The sequence below is a fragment of the Nerophis lumbriciformis genome, linkage group LG05 (assembly GCF_033978685.3).
Source record: "Nerophis lumbriciformis linkage group LG05, RoL_Nlum_v2.1, whole genome shotgun sequence".
NCBI lineage: Eukaryota > Metazoa > Chordata > Actinopteri > Syngnathiformes > Syngnathidae > Nerophis > Nerophis lumbriciformis.
The window spans coordinates 4,235,794-4,255,000 of NC_084552.2; the positions used below are offsets into that span (position 1 = coordinate 4,235,794).

The 19,207-nt window shown below is 38.9% G+C and overlaps 1 protein-coding gene across 3 annotated transcripts in view; it reads left to right on the top strand.

Moving 5' to 3' along the window:
* Nucleotides 1-19,207, top strand: part of dock4b (dedicator of cytokinesis 4b) — a 470,089-nt gene that overhangs the window by 180,612 nt on the left and 270,270 nt on the right. For all 3 annotated transcript variants that reach the window (XM_061961401.1, XM_061961402.1, XM_061961403.1), the window contains exon 9: nucleotides 14,260-14,341. In XM_061961401.1, coding sequence (XP_061817385.1) covers nucleotides 14,260-14,341 — 82 coding nt within the window. The remainder of the gene's footprint in view (nucleotides 1-14,259; nucleotides 14,342-19,207) is intronic.

Below are 19,207 nucleotides of genomic sequence, written 5' to 3' on the forward strand. Positions count from 1 at the left end.
ATTAATCTGCATCAGCGAAAATATATATAAAAAAATATAGTTTTACATGCAGAAAAAAATATAGATGACGAATATAAACGAACATTTAACTTTACTTTTACTTTCATTTATGATTCCTGTTAGCGAAGACGGCGATAAGAGGAGGCGGATAAGGATAAAGAAGAGCCACACGGATGCCACCTTCTTAATTTGCAACGAGTTCCTTCTTGAATTCTATCGTGTTTCTCACCTTCTTTATCAAAGTGCTGGAACTCGCAACTTTCTTTGGCCTCATGGTGGTTTTATTCTGCAGTAAAGAAAAAAAAGCACACAGATTGAGTCAACTGTGTGTTGGATTTTTTATTGGGCTTTGGAAAAAATGGCGTGATTAATCTGCATCAGCGAAAATATATTAAAAAATATAGTCTCACATGCAGAAAAAAATATAAATGACGAATATAAACGAACATTTAACTTTACTTTTACTTTCATTTATGATTCCTGTTAGCGAAGACGGCGATAAGAGGAGGCGGATAAGGATAAAGAAGAGACACGCGGATGCCACCTTCTAAATTTGCAACGGGTTCTTTCTTGAATTCTATCGTGTTTCTCACCTTCTTTATCAAAGTGCTGGAACTCGCAACTTTCTTTGGCCCCATGGTGGTTTTATTCTGCAGTAAAGAAAAAAAGCACACAGATTGAGTCAACTGTGTTGGATTTTTTTATTGGGCTTTGGAAAAAATGGCGTAATTAATCTGCATCAGCGAAAATATTTAAAAAAAAAGTAGTTTTACATGCAGAAAAAAACATAGATGACAAATATAAACAAACATTAACTTTACTTTTACTTTCATTAATGATTTCTGTTGGCGAAGACGGCGATAAAAGGAGGCGGGTGAGGGGAAAGGAGAGCCAGGCAGATGCCACCTTCTTAATTTGCAACGAGTTCCTTCTTGAATTCTATCGTGCTTCTCACCTTCTTTATCAAAGAGCTGGCACTCGCAACTTTCTTTGGCCCCATGGTGGTTCATTATGCAGTAAAAAAAAAAAAAAACACAGATTGAGTCGACAGTGTGTGGGATTGTTTATTGGGCTTTGGAAATAAATGGCGTGATTAATCTGCATCAGCGAAAATATATAAAAAAATATAGTCTCACATGCAGAAAAAAATATAAATGATGAATACAAACGAACATTTAACTTTACTTTTACTTTCATTTATGATACCTGTTGGCGAAGACTGCGATAAAAGGAGGCGGATGAGGGGAAAGGAGAGCCATGCAGATGCCACCTTCTTAATTAACAACGAGTTCCTTCTTGAATTCTATCATGTGCTGGCACTCGCAACTTTCTCTGGCCTCATTTTGCAGTAAAAAAAAAAAAAAGCACACAGATTGAGTCAACTGTTTGTGGGATTGTTTGAGCATTGGAAAAATGCACATGATTAATCTGCATCAGCGAAAATATATATAAAAAAATATAGTTTACATGCAAAAAAAAATATAGATGACAAATATAAACGAACATTTAACTTTACTTTTACTTTCATTTATGATTCCTGTTAGCGAAGACGGCGATAAGAGGAGGCGGATAAGGATAAAGAAGAGACACGCGGATGCCACCTTCTTAATTTGCAACGGGTTCTTTCTTGAATTCTATCGTGCTTCTCACCTTCTTTATCAAAGAGCTGGCACTCGCAACTTTCTTTGGCCCCATGGTGGTTCATTATGCAGTAAGAAAAAAAAAGCGCACATATTGACTCAACAGTGTGTGGGATTGTTTATTGGGCTTTGGAAAAAATGGCGTGATTAATCTGCATCAGCGAAAATATATTAAAAAATATAGTCTTACATGCAGAAAAAAATATAGATGACGAATATAAACGAACATTTAACTTTACTTTTACTTTCATTAATGATTCCTGTTGGCGAAGACTGAAGATGCCACCTTCTTAATTTGCAACAAGTTCCTTCTTGAATTCTATCATGTTTCTCACCTTCTTTATCAAAGTGCTGGAACTCGCAACTTTCTTTGGCCCCATGGTGGTTTTATTCTGCAGTAAAGAAAAAAAAGCACACAGATTGAGTCAACTGTGTGTTGGATTTTTTATTGGGCTTTGGAAAAAATGGCGTGATTAATCTGCATCAGCGAAAATATTTTTTAAAAAAAAGTAGTTTTACATGCAGAAAAAAACCTAGATGACAAATATAAACGAACATTTAACTTTACTTTTACTTTCATTAATGATTCCTGTTGGCGAAGACGGCGATAAAAGGAGGCGGATGAGGGGAAAGGAGAGCCAGGCAGATGCCACCTTCTTAATTTGCAACGAGTTCCTTCTTGAATGCTATCGTGCTTCTCACCTTCTTTATCAAAGTGCTGGCACTCGCAACTTTCTCTGGCCCCATTTTGCAGTAAAAAAAAAAAAAAAAGCACACAGATTGAGTCAACTGTTTGTGGGATTGTTTGAGCATTGGAAAAATGCACATGATTAATCTGCATCAGCGAAAATATATTAAAAAAATATAGTTTTACATGCAGAAAAAAATATAGATGACGAATATAAACGAACATTTAACTTTACTTTTACTTTCATTAATGATTCCTGTTAGCAAAGACGGCGATAAGAGGAGGCGGATAAGGATAAAGAAGAGACACGCGGATGCCACCTTCTAAATTTGCAACGGGTTCCTTCTTTAATTCTATCGTCTTTCTCACCTTCTTTATCAAAGTGCTGGCACTCGCAACTTTCTTTGGCCCCATTATGCAGTAAAAAAAAAAGCGCAAATATTGACTCAACAGTGTGTGGGATTGTTTATTGGGCTTTGGAAAAAATGCACATGATTAATCTGCATCAGCGAAAATATATTAAAAAATATAGTCTCACATGCAGAAAAAAATATAAATGACGAATATAAACGAACATTTAACTTTACTTTTACTTTCATTTATGATTCCTGTTGGCGAAGACTGTGATAAAAGGAGGCGGATGAGGGGAAAGGAGAGCCAGGCAGATGCCACCTTCTTAATTTGCAACGAGTTCCTTCTTGAATTCTATCATGTGCTGGCACTCGCAACTTTCTCTGGCCTCATTTTGCAGTAAAAAAAAAAAAAAAAGCACACAGATTGAGTCAACTGTTTGTGGGATTGTTTGAGCATTGGAAAAATGCACATGATTAATCTGCATCAGCGAAAATATATTAAAAAAATATAGTTTTACATGCAGAAAAAAATATAAATGACGAATATAAACGAACATTTAACTTTATTTTTACTTTCATTAATGATTCCTGTTAGCGAAGACGGCGATAAGAGGAGGCGGATAAGGATAAAGAAGAGACACGCGGATGCCACCTTCTTAATTTGCAACGAGTTCCTTCTTGAATTCTATTGTGTTTCTCACCTTCTTTATCAAAGTGCTGGCACTCGCAACTTTCTCTGGCCCCATTTTGCAGTAAAAAAAAAAAGCACACAGATTGAGTCAACTGTTTGTGGGATTGTTTGAGCATTGGAAAAATGCACATGATTAATCTGCATCAGCGAAAATATATATAAAAAAATATAGTTTTACATGCAGAAAAAAATATAGATGACAAATATAAACGAACATTTAACTTTACTTTTACTTTCATTAATGATTCCTGTTGGCGAAGACTGCGATAAAAGGAGGCGGATGAGGGGAAAGGAGAGCCAGGCAGATGCCACCTTCTTAATTTGCAACGAGTTCCTTCTTGAATTCTATCGTGCTTCTCACCTTCTTTATCAAAGTGCTGGCACTCGCAACTTTCTCTGGCCCCATTTTGCAGTAAAAAAAAAAAAAAGCACACAGATTGAGTCAACTGTTTGTGGGATTGTTTGAGCATTGGAAAAATGCACATGATTAATCTGCATCAGCGAAAATATATATAAAAAAAAATAGTTTTACATGCAGAAAAAAATATAAATGACGAATATAAGCGAACATTTAACTTTACTTTTACTTTCATTTATGATTCCTGTTAGCAAAGACGGCAATAAGAGGAGGCGGATAAGGATAAAGAAGAGACACGCGGATGCCACCTTCTTAATTTGCAACTAGTTCTTTCTAGAATTCTATTGTTTTTCTCACCTTCTTTGTCAAAGTGCTGGCACTCGCAACTTTCTTTGGCCCCATGGTGGTTCATTATGCAGTAAGAAAAAAAAAGCGCAAATATTGACTCAACAGTGTGTGGGATTGTTTATTGGGCTTTGGAAAAAATGGCGTGATTAATCTGCATCAGCGAAAATATATTAAAAAATATAGTCTTACATGCAGAAAAAAATATAAATGACGAATATAAACGAACATTTAACTTTACTTTTACTTTCATTTATGATACCTGTTGGCGAAGACTGCGATAAAAGGAGGCGGGTGAGGGGAAAGGAGAGCCAGGCAGAAGCCACCTTCTTAATTTGCAACGAGTTCCTTCTTGAATTCTATCGTGTTTCTCACCTTCTTTATCAAAGTGCTGGCACTCGCAACTTTCTGTGGCCCCATGGTGGTTCATTATGCAGTAAAAAAAAGCGCACATATTGACTCAACAGTGTGTGGGATTGTTTATTGGGCTTTGGAAAAAATGGCGTGATTAATCTGCATAAGCGAAAATATTTAAAAAATATATAGTTTTACATGCAGAAAAAAATATAGATGACAAATATAAACGAACACTTAACTTTACTTTTACTTTCATTAATGATTTCTGTTGGCGAAGACTGCGATAAAAGGAGGCGGATGAGGGGAAAGGAGAGCCAGGCAGATGCCACCTTCTTAATTTGCAACAAGTTCCTTCTTGAATTCTATCATGTTTCTCACCTTCTTTATCAAAGTGCTGGAACTCGCAACTTTCTCTGGCCCCATTTTGCAGTAAAGAAAAAAAAGCACACAGATTGAGTCAACTGTTTGTGGGATTGTTTGAGCATTGGAAAAATGCACATGATTATTCTGCATCAGCGAAAATATATTTAAAAATTTAGTCTTACATGCAGAAAAAAATATAGATGACGAATATAAACGAACATTTAACTTTACTTTTACTTTCATTAATGATTTCTGTTGGCGAAGACTGCGATAAAAGGAGGCGGGTGAGGGGAAAGGAGAGCCAGGCAGATGCCACCTTCTTAATTTGCAACGAGTTCCTTTTTGAATTCTATTGTGCTTCTCACCTTCTTTATCAAAGTGCTGGCACTCGCAACTTTCTTTGGCCCCATGGTGGTTCATTCTGCAGTAAAAAAAAAAAGGCGCACATATTGACTCAACAGTGTGTGTGATTGGAAAACAATGGCGTGATTAATCTGCATCAGCGAAAATATATTAAAAAATATAGTCTTACATGCAGAAAAAAATATAAATGACGAATATAAACGAACATTTAACTTTACTTTTACTTTCATTAATGATTCCTGTTGGCGAAGACGGCGATAAAAGGAGGCGGATGAGGGGAAAGGAGAGCCAGGCAGATGCCACCTTCTTAATTTGCAACGAGTTCCTTCTTGAATTCTATCATGTTTCTCACCTTCTTTATCAAAGTGCTGGAACTCGCAACTTTCTTTGGCCCCATGGTGGTTTTATTCTGCAGTAAAGAAAAAAAGCACACAGATTGAGTCAACTGTGTTGGATTTTTTATTGGGCTTTGGAAAAAATGGCGTTATTAATCTGCATCAGCGAAAATATTTTTAAAAAAAAGTAGTTTTACATGCAGAAAAAAACATAGATGACAAATATAAACGAACATTTAACTTTACTTTTACTTTCATTAATGATTTCTGTTGGCGAAGACGGCGATAAAAGGAGGCGGGTGAGGGGAAAGGAGAGCCAGGCAGAAGCCACCTTCTATCGTGTTTCTCACCTTCTTTATCAAAGTGCTGGCACTCGCAACTTTCTTTGGCCCCATGGGGATTCATTCTGCAGTAAAAAAAAAAAGGCGCACATATTGACTCAACAGTGTGTGGGATTGTTTATTGGGCATTGGAAAAAATTGCATCTGCATGAGCGATCATTTTTTGTGATTAATCGCACGCGTTAACTTTGACAGCCCATTTGAATCATTGCTTTCCTGCATTGAGTTGGGATGCAAACACCCCACCTAAATGTCGCTTGTGTACGTCCGTTGCCTTTGAGGGGGGGGGGGGATGGCACCACGCCAGCGTTGTCCCTCACACTGTCTGGCCTTGCAAGTAAACAGACGCACATTTACACATCTCGGCCCGTCTGGCCGCGAGCCACGGCGCCGCTTGAATCCGGCGTTGGTGTTTTTCTGTGTGTCACCGACCAGATGGGGGCTGGACCCTCGGTACCATGCCAACATCAGAAGCCCCTTTTGCACCACGGCTGCTCCCTTTGTGTTTGCGGGATAATGACCACGACTGTACCACGTTTAGGTCCCCTTCTTCAGCAGCCGACAGGACCAGTGTCGCATACCCCCCCCCCCCTCTCCTCCGTAAATGCAGGAGAGGGACCGCCGAGTGCTGTGGAGGGCCCAGAGGGGAGGGAACCCAGCCATTCATGTTGTGTTAATACCAGCGCTGATAGAGCGAGATAAGGTCCCACCGGGGGCGGGGGGGGAGTAGATCAACAAGCTGCGAGGGAGGGGCCGGGAGAGGACATATGTGCACGTGTGTGTGTGTGTGTGTATGCATGAGTAGCTGTTAATTGGCGGTCGGGACAATAAGGCGCTAATTAAGGCGGGGGGAAGCATGCAGAGTGCGGCGTCTGATGCGCAGGAATCCTTATGGGGGGGGATAAATGGTGTGGAAAGTCACAGTGGAGGCATACAGGTGTGGGAAGTACACACAAGTGTGTGCAGAGAAATATCGTAGATTTGTACGTGAAAACATACACATTGAAGCCGATGTTGCATTTTGAAAAATGTATCAGCGGATACTAGGGTTGTCTTGATACCAATATGTTGGTACCGGTACCAAAATGTATTTCGATACTTTTCTAAATAAAGGGTACCACAAAAAAATTGGCTTTATTTTCACAAAAAAATCTTAGGGTACATTAAACATGTGTTTATTATTGCGATGGAAGAACAACTTGTCTTTTAGTAGTAAGTAAACAAACAAAGGCTTCTTATTAATCTGCTGACATGTGCAGTAACATATTGTGTTATTTATCATTTTATTATTTTGTCAATATTATGAGGGACAAGCTGTAAAAATGGATTATTAACCCACCTGTTCATTTACTGTTGATATTTGCTTACCGTATTTTCCGCACTATAAGGCGCACCGGATTATTAGCCGCACCTTCAATGAATTACATATTTCATAACTTTGTCCACCAATAAGCCGCCCCGGATTATAAGCCGCGCCTACGCTGCGCTAAAGTGAATGTCAAAAAAACAGTCAGATAGTTCAGTCAAACTTTAATAATATATTGAAAACCAGCGTTCTAACAACTCTGTCCCAAAATGTACGCAAATGTGCAATCACAAACATAGTAAAATTCAAAATGGTGTAGAGCAATAGCAACATAATGTTGCTCGAACGTTAATGTCACAACACACAAAATAAACATAGCGCTCACCTTCTGAAGTTATTCTTCATTCGTAAATCCTTCGAATTCTTCGTCTTCGGTGTCCGAATTGAAAAGTTGCGCAAGCGTGGGATCCAAAAATGGCCGGCTCCGTCTCGTCGAAGTCATCGGATTCAGTGTCGCTGTTGTTGTGCAGCAGTTCTGTGAATCCTGCCTTCCGGAAAGCTCGGACCACAGTTGTGACCGAAATATCTGCCCAGGCATTTACGATCCACTGGCAAACGTTGGCGTATGTCGTCCGGCGCTGTCTGCCCGTCTTAGTGAAGGTGTGTTCGCCTTCGGAGCTGTGTGAAAAAAGCCACCCGGCCTCTTCGCGTAAACTTCCCTTAACCACTCGCTCATCTTTTCTTCATCCATCCATCCCTTCGAGTTAGCTTTTATGATGACGCCGGCTGGCAAGGTCTCTTTTGGCAAGGTCTTCCTTTTGAATATCACCATGGGTGGAAGTTAGCATGGCAAGCTAGAACCACAGTGAAGGATGACTTCTCATTCCCTGTGGTGCGAATATTCACCGTACGTGCTCCCGTTCCACAGTGCGGTTCACAGGAATATCAGTTGCTGTGAAATACGGTAGTAATCCGTGTGCGGATGGAGAGATTGCGTCTTTTTATGAACCGGATCCTTGTCGCTTAGGAGGAGCCATTTTGTGGTCTTTACAGATGTAAACAGGAAATGAAACGTACGGTGATATCCGCACGTTTTTTCTTCTTCTTCCGGGGGCGGGTGGTTGCTTACAGTAGAAGAAGAAGCGCTTCCTGTTCTATGGGGGCGGGTGCTTTCCTTGGCGGTTGCTTGCGTAGAAGAAGAAGCGCTTCCTGTTCTACCGGGAAAAAAGATGGCGGCTGTTTACCGAAGTTGCGAGATCGAAACTTTATGAAAATGAATCGTAATAAAGCGCACCGGGTTATAAGGCGCACTGTCAGCTTTTGAGAAAAATTGTGGTTTTTAGGTGCGCCTTATAGTGCGGAAAATACGGTACTTTCAGTCTCAACATGTTCCATCTACACTTCTGTTAAAATGTAATAATCGCTTATTCTTCTGTTGTTTGATACTTTAGTTTTGAATGATACCACACAATTAGGTATCGATCCGATACCAAGTAGTTACAGGATCATACATTGGTCATAATTGAAGTCCTCATTTTATAAAGTCTATTTTAATATTATAAATATATATTTATCAATAATTGTATGTATTATGTTTTATCATGTTTCACTATACAAACTCTTCCATTTACGAACCCTGTTCAAGAACTAATTAAATTCTAAAATCGGCTCTTTAGCGCCGCCCTAGTGGCTCTATGGAGCTTTTTCAAAAATGTATGAAAAATGGAAAAATATTTTTTGTGTTGTTTTAATATGGTTTCTGTAGGAGCACAAACATGACACAAACCTCCCTAATTGTTATAAATCACACTGTTAATATTAAACATGCTTCACTGATCCCAGTATTTGGCGAGCGCCGTTTTGTCCTACTAATTTTGGCGGTCCTTGAACTCACCGCAGTTTGTTTACATGCATAACTTTCTCCGACTTTCAAGGACGTGTTTTATGCCACTTCTTTTTCTGTCTCATTTTGTCCAACAAACTTTTAAGGTTGTGCATGAATCCACAAAGGTGAGTTTTGTTGATGTTATTGACTTGTGTGGAGTGCTAATCAGACATATTTGGTCACTGCAAGCTAATCGATGCTAACATGCTATTTAGGCTAGCTATATGTACATATTGCATCATTATGCCTCATTTGTAGCTATATTTGAGCTTATTTAGTTTCCTTTAAGTCCTCTTAATTCAATTTATATCTCATGACACACTATCTGTATGTAATATGGCTTTTATTTTTTTGCGGCTCCAGACAGATTTGTTTTTGTATTTTTGGTCCAATATGGCTCTTTCAACATTTTGGGTTGCCGACCCCTAACCCAGGGGGTGAACAAGGGGCAGAGGTGGGTAGTAACGCGCTACATTTACTCCGTTACATCTACTTGAGTAACTTTTGGGATAAATTGTACTTCTAAGAGTAGTTTTAATGCAACATACTTTTACTTTTACTTGAGTATATTTATAGAGAATAAACGCTACTTTTACTCCGCTACTTTTATCTACATTCAGCTCGCTACTCGCTACTAATTTTTATCGATCTGTTAATGCACGCTTTGTTTGTTTTGGTCTGTCAGACAGACCTTCATAGTGCCTGCCTTACTGGTGACGTTGCAGTTCGTTCCACCAATCAGATGCAGTCACTGGTGACGTTGGACCAATCAAACAGAGCCAGGTGGTCACATGACCTGACTTAAACAAGTTGAAAAACTTATTGGGGTGTTACCATTTAGTGGTCAATTGTACGGAATGTGTACTGTACTGTGCAATCTAATAATAAAAGTTCAAATCAATCAATCAAAAGTGTGAAGGAAAAAAGACCCTTTTTTATTTCAACCGTACATCCCGTCAAAAGCCTAAAGACTGACTGCACAGTTCCTGTCTTCACAATAAAAGTGCCGCTCCATCGCGCCTGCGCTTTCAAAACAAGAGTCTCCGAAAGCCAGCGCAAACAAGCTAGCAAGCTACGGAGTTTGCCGCCAATGTATTTTCTTGTAAAGTGTATAAAAACGAATATGGAAGCTGGACAAATAAGATGCCAAAAACCAACCACTTTCATGTGGTATTGGACAGAAAGGAGGAACTTTTTTTCTCCTCCATTTGAAAACGTGGATGCTATCAGCACTACTGTCTGATTACAATCAATGCAAGTCATCAGAATCAGGTAATACACCAACTTATATTCTTGTCTTCATGAAAGAAAGGAATCTATATGTGTTAAACATGCATGTATATTCATTAAAACACCTTTAACATGTAAACAAAAACGGTAAAATAAATAAATATAAATTATATACTGTATATATTTATGTATATATATATATATATATATATACATAAATATATACAGTATAAGCGGTAGAAAATGGATGGATGGATGGATATATATATATATATATATATATATATATATAAAAATAAAATCTCCTGATGATTGAGGGAACCCCCCCTCATGAAACAGGCCTGTAGAGATGAAATAGTCTTGTGATTTTTTTCCCACACATACATATATATATATATATATATATATATATATATATATATATATGTATGTGTGGGAAAAAAATCACAAGACTATTTCATCTCTACAGGCCTGTTTCATGAGGGGTTCCCTCAATCATCAGGAGATTTTAATGGAAGCATTCACATACCATGGTTTATATAGGGCACAGAGTGGGTGGGTACAGGCTGGCGTAGGGGCGTGGTGATTGGCTCATGTGTTACCTAGGAGGTGTTTCCGTCTGTGGCGGCATGCTGATACAATTTCGCTGCGCTTGTTGAGGGATGACAGGTCTGGACGGTATATAATAAACAGTTTCTCTTTCAAGCATAGGTTGCATCTTTTATTACCACTATTGTAAGGTGTGCTGGATGCAAGAATTTGCCATGTTATTGAATATTCAACATTATTGTCTTTGAGGTCCCAAATGTGTTTGCTGAGTTCTGTGGTATTCCGCAGGTTTTGGTTCCTGAAAGAAGCCTTGTGATTGTTCCATCTGGTTTTAAACTCTCCCTCGGTTAATCCTACATATGTGTCGGATGTGTTAATGTCCTTGCGTGTTACCTTAGATTGGTTGTTTAGTTGTTCAGTTGTTTACCAATCTAAGGTAACACGCAAGGACATTAACACATCCGACACATATGTAGGATGTGTGTGTGTGTGTGTGTGTGTGTATATATATATATATATATATATATATATATAATATATGTGTGTGTGTGTGTGTGTGTGTGTGTGTATATATATATATATATATATATATATATATATATATATATATATATATATATATATATATATATATATATATATATATATATATATATATATATATATATATGATATGTGTGTGCAGAGGTGGGTAGAGTAGCCAGAAATTGTACTCAAGTAAGAGTACTGTTACTTTAGAGATTTATTACTCAAGTAAAAGTAAGGAGTAGTCACCCAAATATTTACTTGAGTAAAAGTAAAAAGTATGTTGTAAAAAAACTACTCAAGTACTGAGTAACTGATGAGTAACATACACACACATATCATATATATATATATATATATATATATACATATATATATATATATATATATATATACACACACACATATATATATATATATATATATATATATATATATATATATATATATATATATATATATACATACATTGATATATACAGTATATAATTTTTTTTATTTTTTTTGCCGTTTTTGTTTACATGTTAATAGTGTTTTAATGAATATACATGCAAGTTTAACACATATAGATTCCTTTCTTTCATGAAGACAAGAATATAAGTTGGTGTATTACCTGATTCTGATGACTTGCATTGATTGTAATCAGACAGTAGTGATGATAGCGTCCACGTTTTCAAATGGAGGAGAAAAAAAGTTCCTCCTTTCTGTCTAATACCACATGAAAGTGGTTGGTTTTTGGCATCTTATTTGTCCAGCTTCCATATTCGTTTTTGTACACTTTACAAGAAATACATTGGCGGCAAACTCCGTAGCTTGCTAGCTTGTTTGCGCAGGCTTTCGGAGACTCTTATTTTGAAAGCGCATGCGCGATGGAGCGGCACTTTTATTGTGAAGACAGGAACTGTGCAGTCAGTCTTTAGGCTTTTGACGGGATGTACGGTTGAAATAAAAAATGGTCTTTTTTCCTTCACACTTTTGATTGATTGATTGGAACTTTTATTAGTAGATTGCACAGTACAGTACATATTCCGTACAATTGACCACTAAATGGTAACACCCCAATAAGTTTTTCAACTTGTTTAAGTCAGGTCATGTGACCGCCTGGCTCTGTTTGATTGGTCCAACGCAGGGCCGGCCCGTGGCATAGGCCGTCTAGGCAAATGCTAAGGGCGCCGTCCATCAGGGGGCGCCATGCCAGTGCCACAAATGTTGGAGAAAAAAAAAAAGAAAAAAAAAGTTGTTTCTATTATTTCTAAATACAAAAAATAATCTCACGTTAATTAAAATGCAAAGTAAAGCCTATTTAATAGAAATATTATTTGTTACAACATTACGCCCCCCCTCCTCCCCACGCACGGTGCGCCCCCTCCCTTCCCGTATCATGACTCTTTTTGGACGTCACCACATCAAAAAATCAACACAAGATGTCAAAACGGCCAAAACTGTCAGGTGCCCAGGGAAGAAAAAAGAGAAAAGAAGAGGAGAAACGAGAAAAGACAGAGGTAGCAGGTAGGTAACGTTAGCCTACATGAAATTATTTGTCTGTTACAGAATGTGATAGTAACCTGGCTTTTTAGCATTAAGCTAATGTTACATGATTCGGCAATTGCTAATCAATAAATATCTAGTTCTGTTTTAACGTCGGGTTAATATTGTGGAGGGGGCTAAATTGTTATGGAAAATAATAATGTAACGTTAGGTAATTACAGTACTCCCACCTTACATTCCTCAGGGACATTTGTATTAGATCTTTTAAGCAGGTGTTTTTTGTTTACATTGTTATTGCCTTCTGGTTAGCTAATGTTTGCCCTGCAGGTAATAGTCACTTTTCCACCCCTTTATATATTAGGTATAGTTGTAAGTTAAAAAAAAAGGTCAAAGACAAAGCTATTCGGGTTCTTGTGAGTATATACACTTCACTGCCGATGTGGGGGGGGCGCCACCTAAAATCTTGCCTAGGGCGCCAGATTGGTGGAACGGAGTGAACGTCACCAGTGACTGTATTTGTTGAAACGCAGGCACTATGAAGGTCTGTCTGACAGACCAAAACAAACAAAGCGTGCATTAACAGATCGGCCAAAATTAGTAGCGAGTAGCGAGCTGAATGTAGATAAAAGTAGCGGAGTAAAAGTAGCGTTTCTTCTCTATAAATATACTCAACTAAAAGTAAAAGTAAGTTGCATTAAAACTACTCTTAGAAGTACAATTTATCCCAAAAGTTACTCAAGTAGATGTAACGGAGTAAATGTAGCGCGTTACTACCCACCTCTGTGTGTGTGTGTATGTTACTCATCAGTTACTCAGTACTTGAGTCGTTTTTTCACAACATACTTTTTACTTTTACTCAAGTAAATATTTGGGTGACTACTCCTTACTTTTACTTGAGTAATACATCTCTAAAGTAACAGTACTCTTACTTGAGTACAATTTCTGGCTACTCTACCCACCTCTGACAAGGGGATGGGTCAAATGCCGAGGACAAATTTCACCACACTTAGTGTGTGTGTGTGACAATCATTGGTACTTTAACTTTTAACTTTAACTTTTAACTTTAATCTGCATGGCGGGGCCATCGTAGCTGCTGAACTACACACACAGCCAAAAGTTCTGAGGATGCTTTTTGTGTGTCCTTGAACGAGTCCCTCGGATGACCATTGTCAGCCGCTGGTGCATTACAAGGTTTCCCCGTCTGCTTATCGTGGCGACTGTGAAAGTCACCTAACTGGATTAGCCAGAGAGAGAGCGGGAGAGGCCCAGCAGGCTGGCTCGAGAGGGGTCGCGCTCGTCCTTTCCGCTTTTGGACTCAATTCGGTGGTGATTTGAGGCCAGAGGACTGGACGACGGCGGTCCAAAACATCAAATATCGCCTCACAGAGCCTCGGAGTTCGAAAACAATCCTTCATCTGTGCGTCTTTCTTTCCTACCTCCAGTGAAAGGTTCTTTGTCCGGCTGAATAAGAGCGGCTTGCCCAAGTCGCCGGAGAAGACGGAGAGACAGTGCACGCTGTTTGTGGTGAGTGTCGACAAAAAGGCCTGAGCGTGTCAAAAAAAAATGTTGAGTTGAGTTTGAGTTTATGTCGAACATGCAAGCATACAACATGATACATCACAATCTCCAGTTTCTCTTTTCAACATGTTCGAAAAGGAGTAGGAAGAAGCAGAGCTTATTTAATCCTACCCCTTTTCTTTTATATAACAGTTGCTAAAACTTTTGTTCACTTCCTGTTCTCAATTTATTCACAATATACTCCATAAGTAATCACAATAAAAATTAAAGCTGCAAGCAGCGTTGGTCGGGCCCGCGTATTTGGCAGGTGCTAGTCCTAAGTGTCCCAATACTTTTGTCTACTTTTAGTCTGAAGTGTCCCAAGACTTTTGTCTAGTGTACCTACCTTGTCTGCATTGTGTGGGCACGTTGGTGCTTCCTGCTTTTAAGCAGCCATCTTAAAAAAAACAGCACCGCAGCAGCATCAGTGCAGCGGGTCTTTGAAGGGTCATAAAATCCAAACCGGAGCAGGTATCACAAGTCTTTCACCAACTTTTAATCAGAAGGGTTCAATCTCTCTCCTCTGTTAGTTTGAAGCCGAAACAACAAACGCGCTCAGAGGAGATAATGTTTGAAGAAAGGTGACGGGTTTTTACAAAAATGTTGTGTTGAAGGGGGAATAGCAAACTTCCTGTATATTTTTGCTGGGGGTTGTCAATTTATGAAATGTAGGTCTAAGTGAGACCTACGGAGAGGTTTTCGTTTCAATGTCTCTCCGACCTTCCCAGTGGGAGTTACAGGCAGTTTTGTCAGATTTGTCATCCGAGGAGCAGTTTTTTGTGCGTTTTATTAAAAAATTGCTGTAGAGCACAATTTTTAGATTTGGGGTTAGGTTTTTTCATTAGATCACAGTTTTAGCCAGTCCTGATGTGTGTGTTCGGTTTGGTGAGTTTTGAAGCATGTTAAGGGGGTCAAATTACAGCTCAAAGAGGCAAAAGTGACTGTTTTTAGTACTTTTTTGTCTTGAAGGGGGAATTGCCAACTTCCTGTTGATTTTTGCCCGAGAATATACCATTATGAAATCTAGGTCTAAGTCAGACCTACATAAAGGTTTTAGTTTCATGTCTCTCCGACCTTCCTAGTGGGAGTTACAGGCAGTCTAGTTTTTATTTTTCCTAGGGGGCGCTAGAGCGCAATTTTGATTTTTGCAGTTTGGTTTTTTTATTAAAAGACAATTTTCGCAGGTCCTGATGTGTGGGTCAAATATGGTGAGTTTTGAAGCATGTTAAGTGGGTCAAATTAGTGCTCAAAGAGGCGGCGGAAGAATAATAATAATTAAAGCTGCAAGCAGCGATGGCCGGGACCGACTTTGACGGCACATAAAATCCAAACCGGAGCAGTAATTAAAACTCTTTCGTCAACTTTTAATCAGAAGGGTTCAATCTCTCTCCTGTGCTAGTTTGAAGCCGACACAACAAACGCGCTCAGAGGAGATAATGTTTGAAAAAAGGTGACCGGTTTTTACAAAACTTTCGTTTTGAAGGGGGAATTGCAAACTTCCTGTTGATTTTTGCTGGGGGTTGTCAATATATGAAATGTAGGTCTAAGTAAGACCTACATAGAGGTTTTTGTTTCATGTCTCTAAGACATCCGTACTGGAAGTTACAGGCAGTTTTGTCTGAGTTTTCCTCCTAGGAGCAGTTGTGTCTGTGTTTTCTTCCTAGGGGGCGCTAGAGCGCAATTTTAAGTTTTGGGGTTGGATTTTTTATTAAATCGCAATTTTTGCCAGTCCTGATGTGTGTGTCCAGTTTGGTGAGTTTTGAAGCATGTTAAGGGGGTCAAATTACAGCCCAAAGAGGCAAAAGTGACTGCTTTTACTAACATTTTGTTTTGAAGGGGGAATTGCCAACTTCCTGTTGATTTTTCCTGAAATATTTCAATGTATGAAATCTAGGTCTACATAGAGGTTTTTGTTTCATGTCTCTACGACATTCCTACCGGAAGTTACAAGCAGTTTTGTTTGGGTTTTTTCCTAGGGGGCGCTAGAGCGCAATTTTGAGTTTTGGGTTTTTTGTTTTTTTATTAGATGGCAATTTTTGCCAGTCCTGATATCTGTGTCAAATATGGTGAGTTTTGAAGCATGTTAAGGGAGTCAAATTAGAGCTCAAAGAGGCGGCGGAATAATAATAATAATTAAAGCTGCAAGCAGCGTTGTTCGGGCCCGCGTATTTGGCAGGTGCTAGTCCTAAGTGTCCCAATACTTTTGTCTACTTGTAGTCTGAAGTGTCCCAAGACTTTAGTCTAGTGTACCTACCTTGTCTGCATTGTGTGGGCACGTTGGTGCTTCCTGCTTTTGAGCAACCATCGTAAAAAAACAGCACCGCAGGAGCATCAGTGCAGCGGGTCTTTGAAGGGTCATAAAATCAAAACCGGAGCAGGTATCACAACTCTTTCACCAACTTTTAATCAGAAGGGTTCAATCTCTCTCCTGTGTTAGTTTGAAGCCGAAACAACAAACGCGCTCAGAGGAGATAATGTTTGAAGAAAGGGGACGGGTTTTTACAAAAATGTTGTGTTAAAGGGGGAATAGCAAACTTCCTGTATATTTTTGCTGGGGGTTGTCAATTTATGAAATGTAGGTCTAAGTGAGACCTACATAGAGGTTTTTGTTTCATCTCTCTCTGACCTTCCCAGTGGGAGTTACAGGCAGTTTTGTCCGATTTTTCATCCGAGGAGCAGTTTTTTGTGCGTTTTATTAAAAAATTGCTGTAGAGCACAATTTTTAGATGTGGGGTTAGGTTTTTTCATTAGATCGCAGTTTTAGCCAGTCCTGATGTGTGTGTTCAGTTTGGTGAGTTTTGAAGCATGTTAAGGGGGTCAAATTACAGCTCAAAGAGGCAAAAGTGACTGTTTTTAGTACTTTTTTGTCTTGAAGGGGGAATTGCCAACTTCCTGTTGATTTTAGCCCGAGAATGTACCATTATGAAAGTTAGGTCTGAGGCAGACCTACATAGAGGATTTTGTTTCATGTCTTTCCGACCTTCCTAGTGGGAGTTACAGGCAGTCTAGTTTATTTTTTTCCTAGGGGGCGCTAGAGCGCAATTTTGATTTTTACAGTTTGGTTTTTTTATTAAAAGACAATTTTCGCAGGTCCTGATGTGTGGGTCAAATATGGTGAGTTTCGAAGCATGTTAAGTGGGTCAAATTAGTGCTCAAAGAGGCGGCGGAAGAATAATAATAATTAAAGCTGCAAGCAGCGATGGCCGGGACCGACTTTGACGGCACATAAAATCCAAACCGGAGCAGTAATTAAAACTCTTTCGTCAACTTTTAATCAGAAGGGTTCAATCTCTCTCCTGTGCTAGTTTGAAGCCGACACGACAAACGCGCTCAGAGGAGATAATGTTTGAAAAAAGGTGACCGGTTTTTACAAAACTTTCGTTTTGAAGGGGGAATTGCAAACTTCCTGTTGATTTTTGCTGGGGGTTGTCAATATATGAAATGTAGGTCTAAGTAAGACCTACATAGAGGTTTTTGTTTCATGTCTCTCCGACCTTCCCAGTGGGAGTTACAGGCAGTTTTGTCAGATTTTTCATCCGAGGAGCAGTTTTTTTTTGCGTTTTATTAAAAAATTGCTGTAGAGCACAATTTTTAAATTTGGGGTTAGGTTTTTTCATTAGATCACAGTTTTAGCCAGTCCTGATGTGTGTGTTCAGTTCGGTGAGTTTTGAAGCATGTTAAGGGGGTCAAATTACAGCTCAAAGAGGCAAAAGTGACTGTTTTTAGTACTTTTTTGTCTTGAAGGGGGAATTGCCAACTTCCTGTTGATTTTAGCCCGAGAATGTACCATTATGAAAGTTAGGTCTGAGGCAGACCTACATAGAGGATTTAGTTTCATGTCTTTCCGACCTTCCTAGTGGGAGTTACAGGCAGTCTAGTTTTTTTTTTCCCTAGGGGGCGCTAGAGCGCAATTTTGAGTTTTGAGGTTTGGTTGTTTGATAAAAAGTTTTGCCGTATATTACTGATGTGTGTGTAAAATTTGGTGAGTTTTGAAGCATGTTAAGGGGGTCAAAGTAGTGCGCAAAGCTGCGCAATAATAATAATAATAATAATAAAACCTTAGAAGAACAATAGGTCCTTATGTCCCATTGCATAAGGACTCCCTGTGGGAGTCCTTTTGCAATGGGCCATTGCGGGCCCTAATAATAATAATAAAACCTTAGAAATTCAATAGGTCCTTATGTCCCATTGCAGGCCCTAATAATAAAACCTTAGAAATTCAATAGGTCCTTATGTCCCATTGCATAAGGACTCCCTGTGGGAGTCCTTTTGCAATGGGCTTTTGCGGGCCCTAATAAAACCTTAGAAAAACAATAGGTCCTTATGTCCCATTGCATAAGGACTCCCTGTGGGAGTCCTTTTGCAATGGGCCATTGCGGGCCCTAATAAAGAATAATAAAACCTTAGAAATACAATAGGTCTTTATGTCCCATTGCATAAGGACTCCCTTCGGGAGTCCTTTTGCAATGGGCCATTGCGGGCCCTAATAAGTAAATACACAATAATTGGGGAAGTAAGTTACATTTCATATGATGAGATAAGTAAGATTATTTTGAGAGTGAAAGAATGGATGAATTAAATAAATTCAGAATGTTTATCATGGTTCTTCTTCTTTGTACTTTGTAAACACTAAGTTTGAAGAGTTTCTTGAAGTGGATCATATTAGTACATTGTTTGATTGCTTTGCTTAATCCATTCCATAATTTAATTCCACATACTGATATACTGAAGGTACTGTGTCTGTAGTAGTGTTTTTATGCATATTTGTACGTGCTTTTGTAATGTTATGAACCTAGCGTCGTTAGCATTAGCTAATATGCTAACAGACGTTGC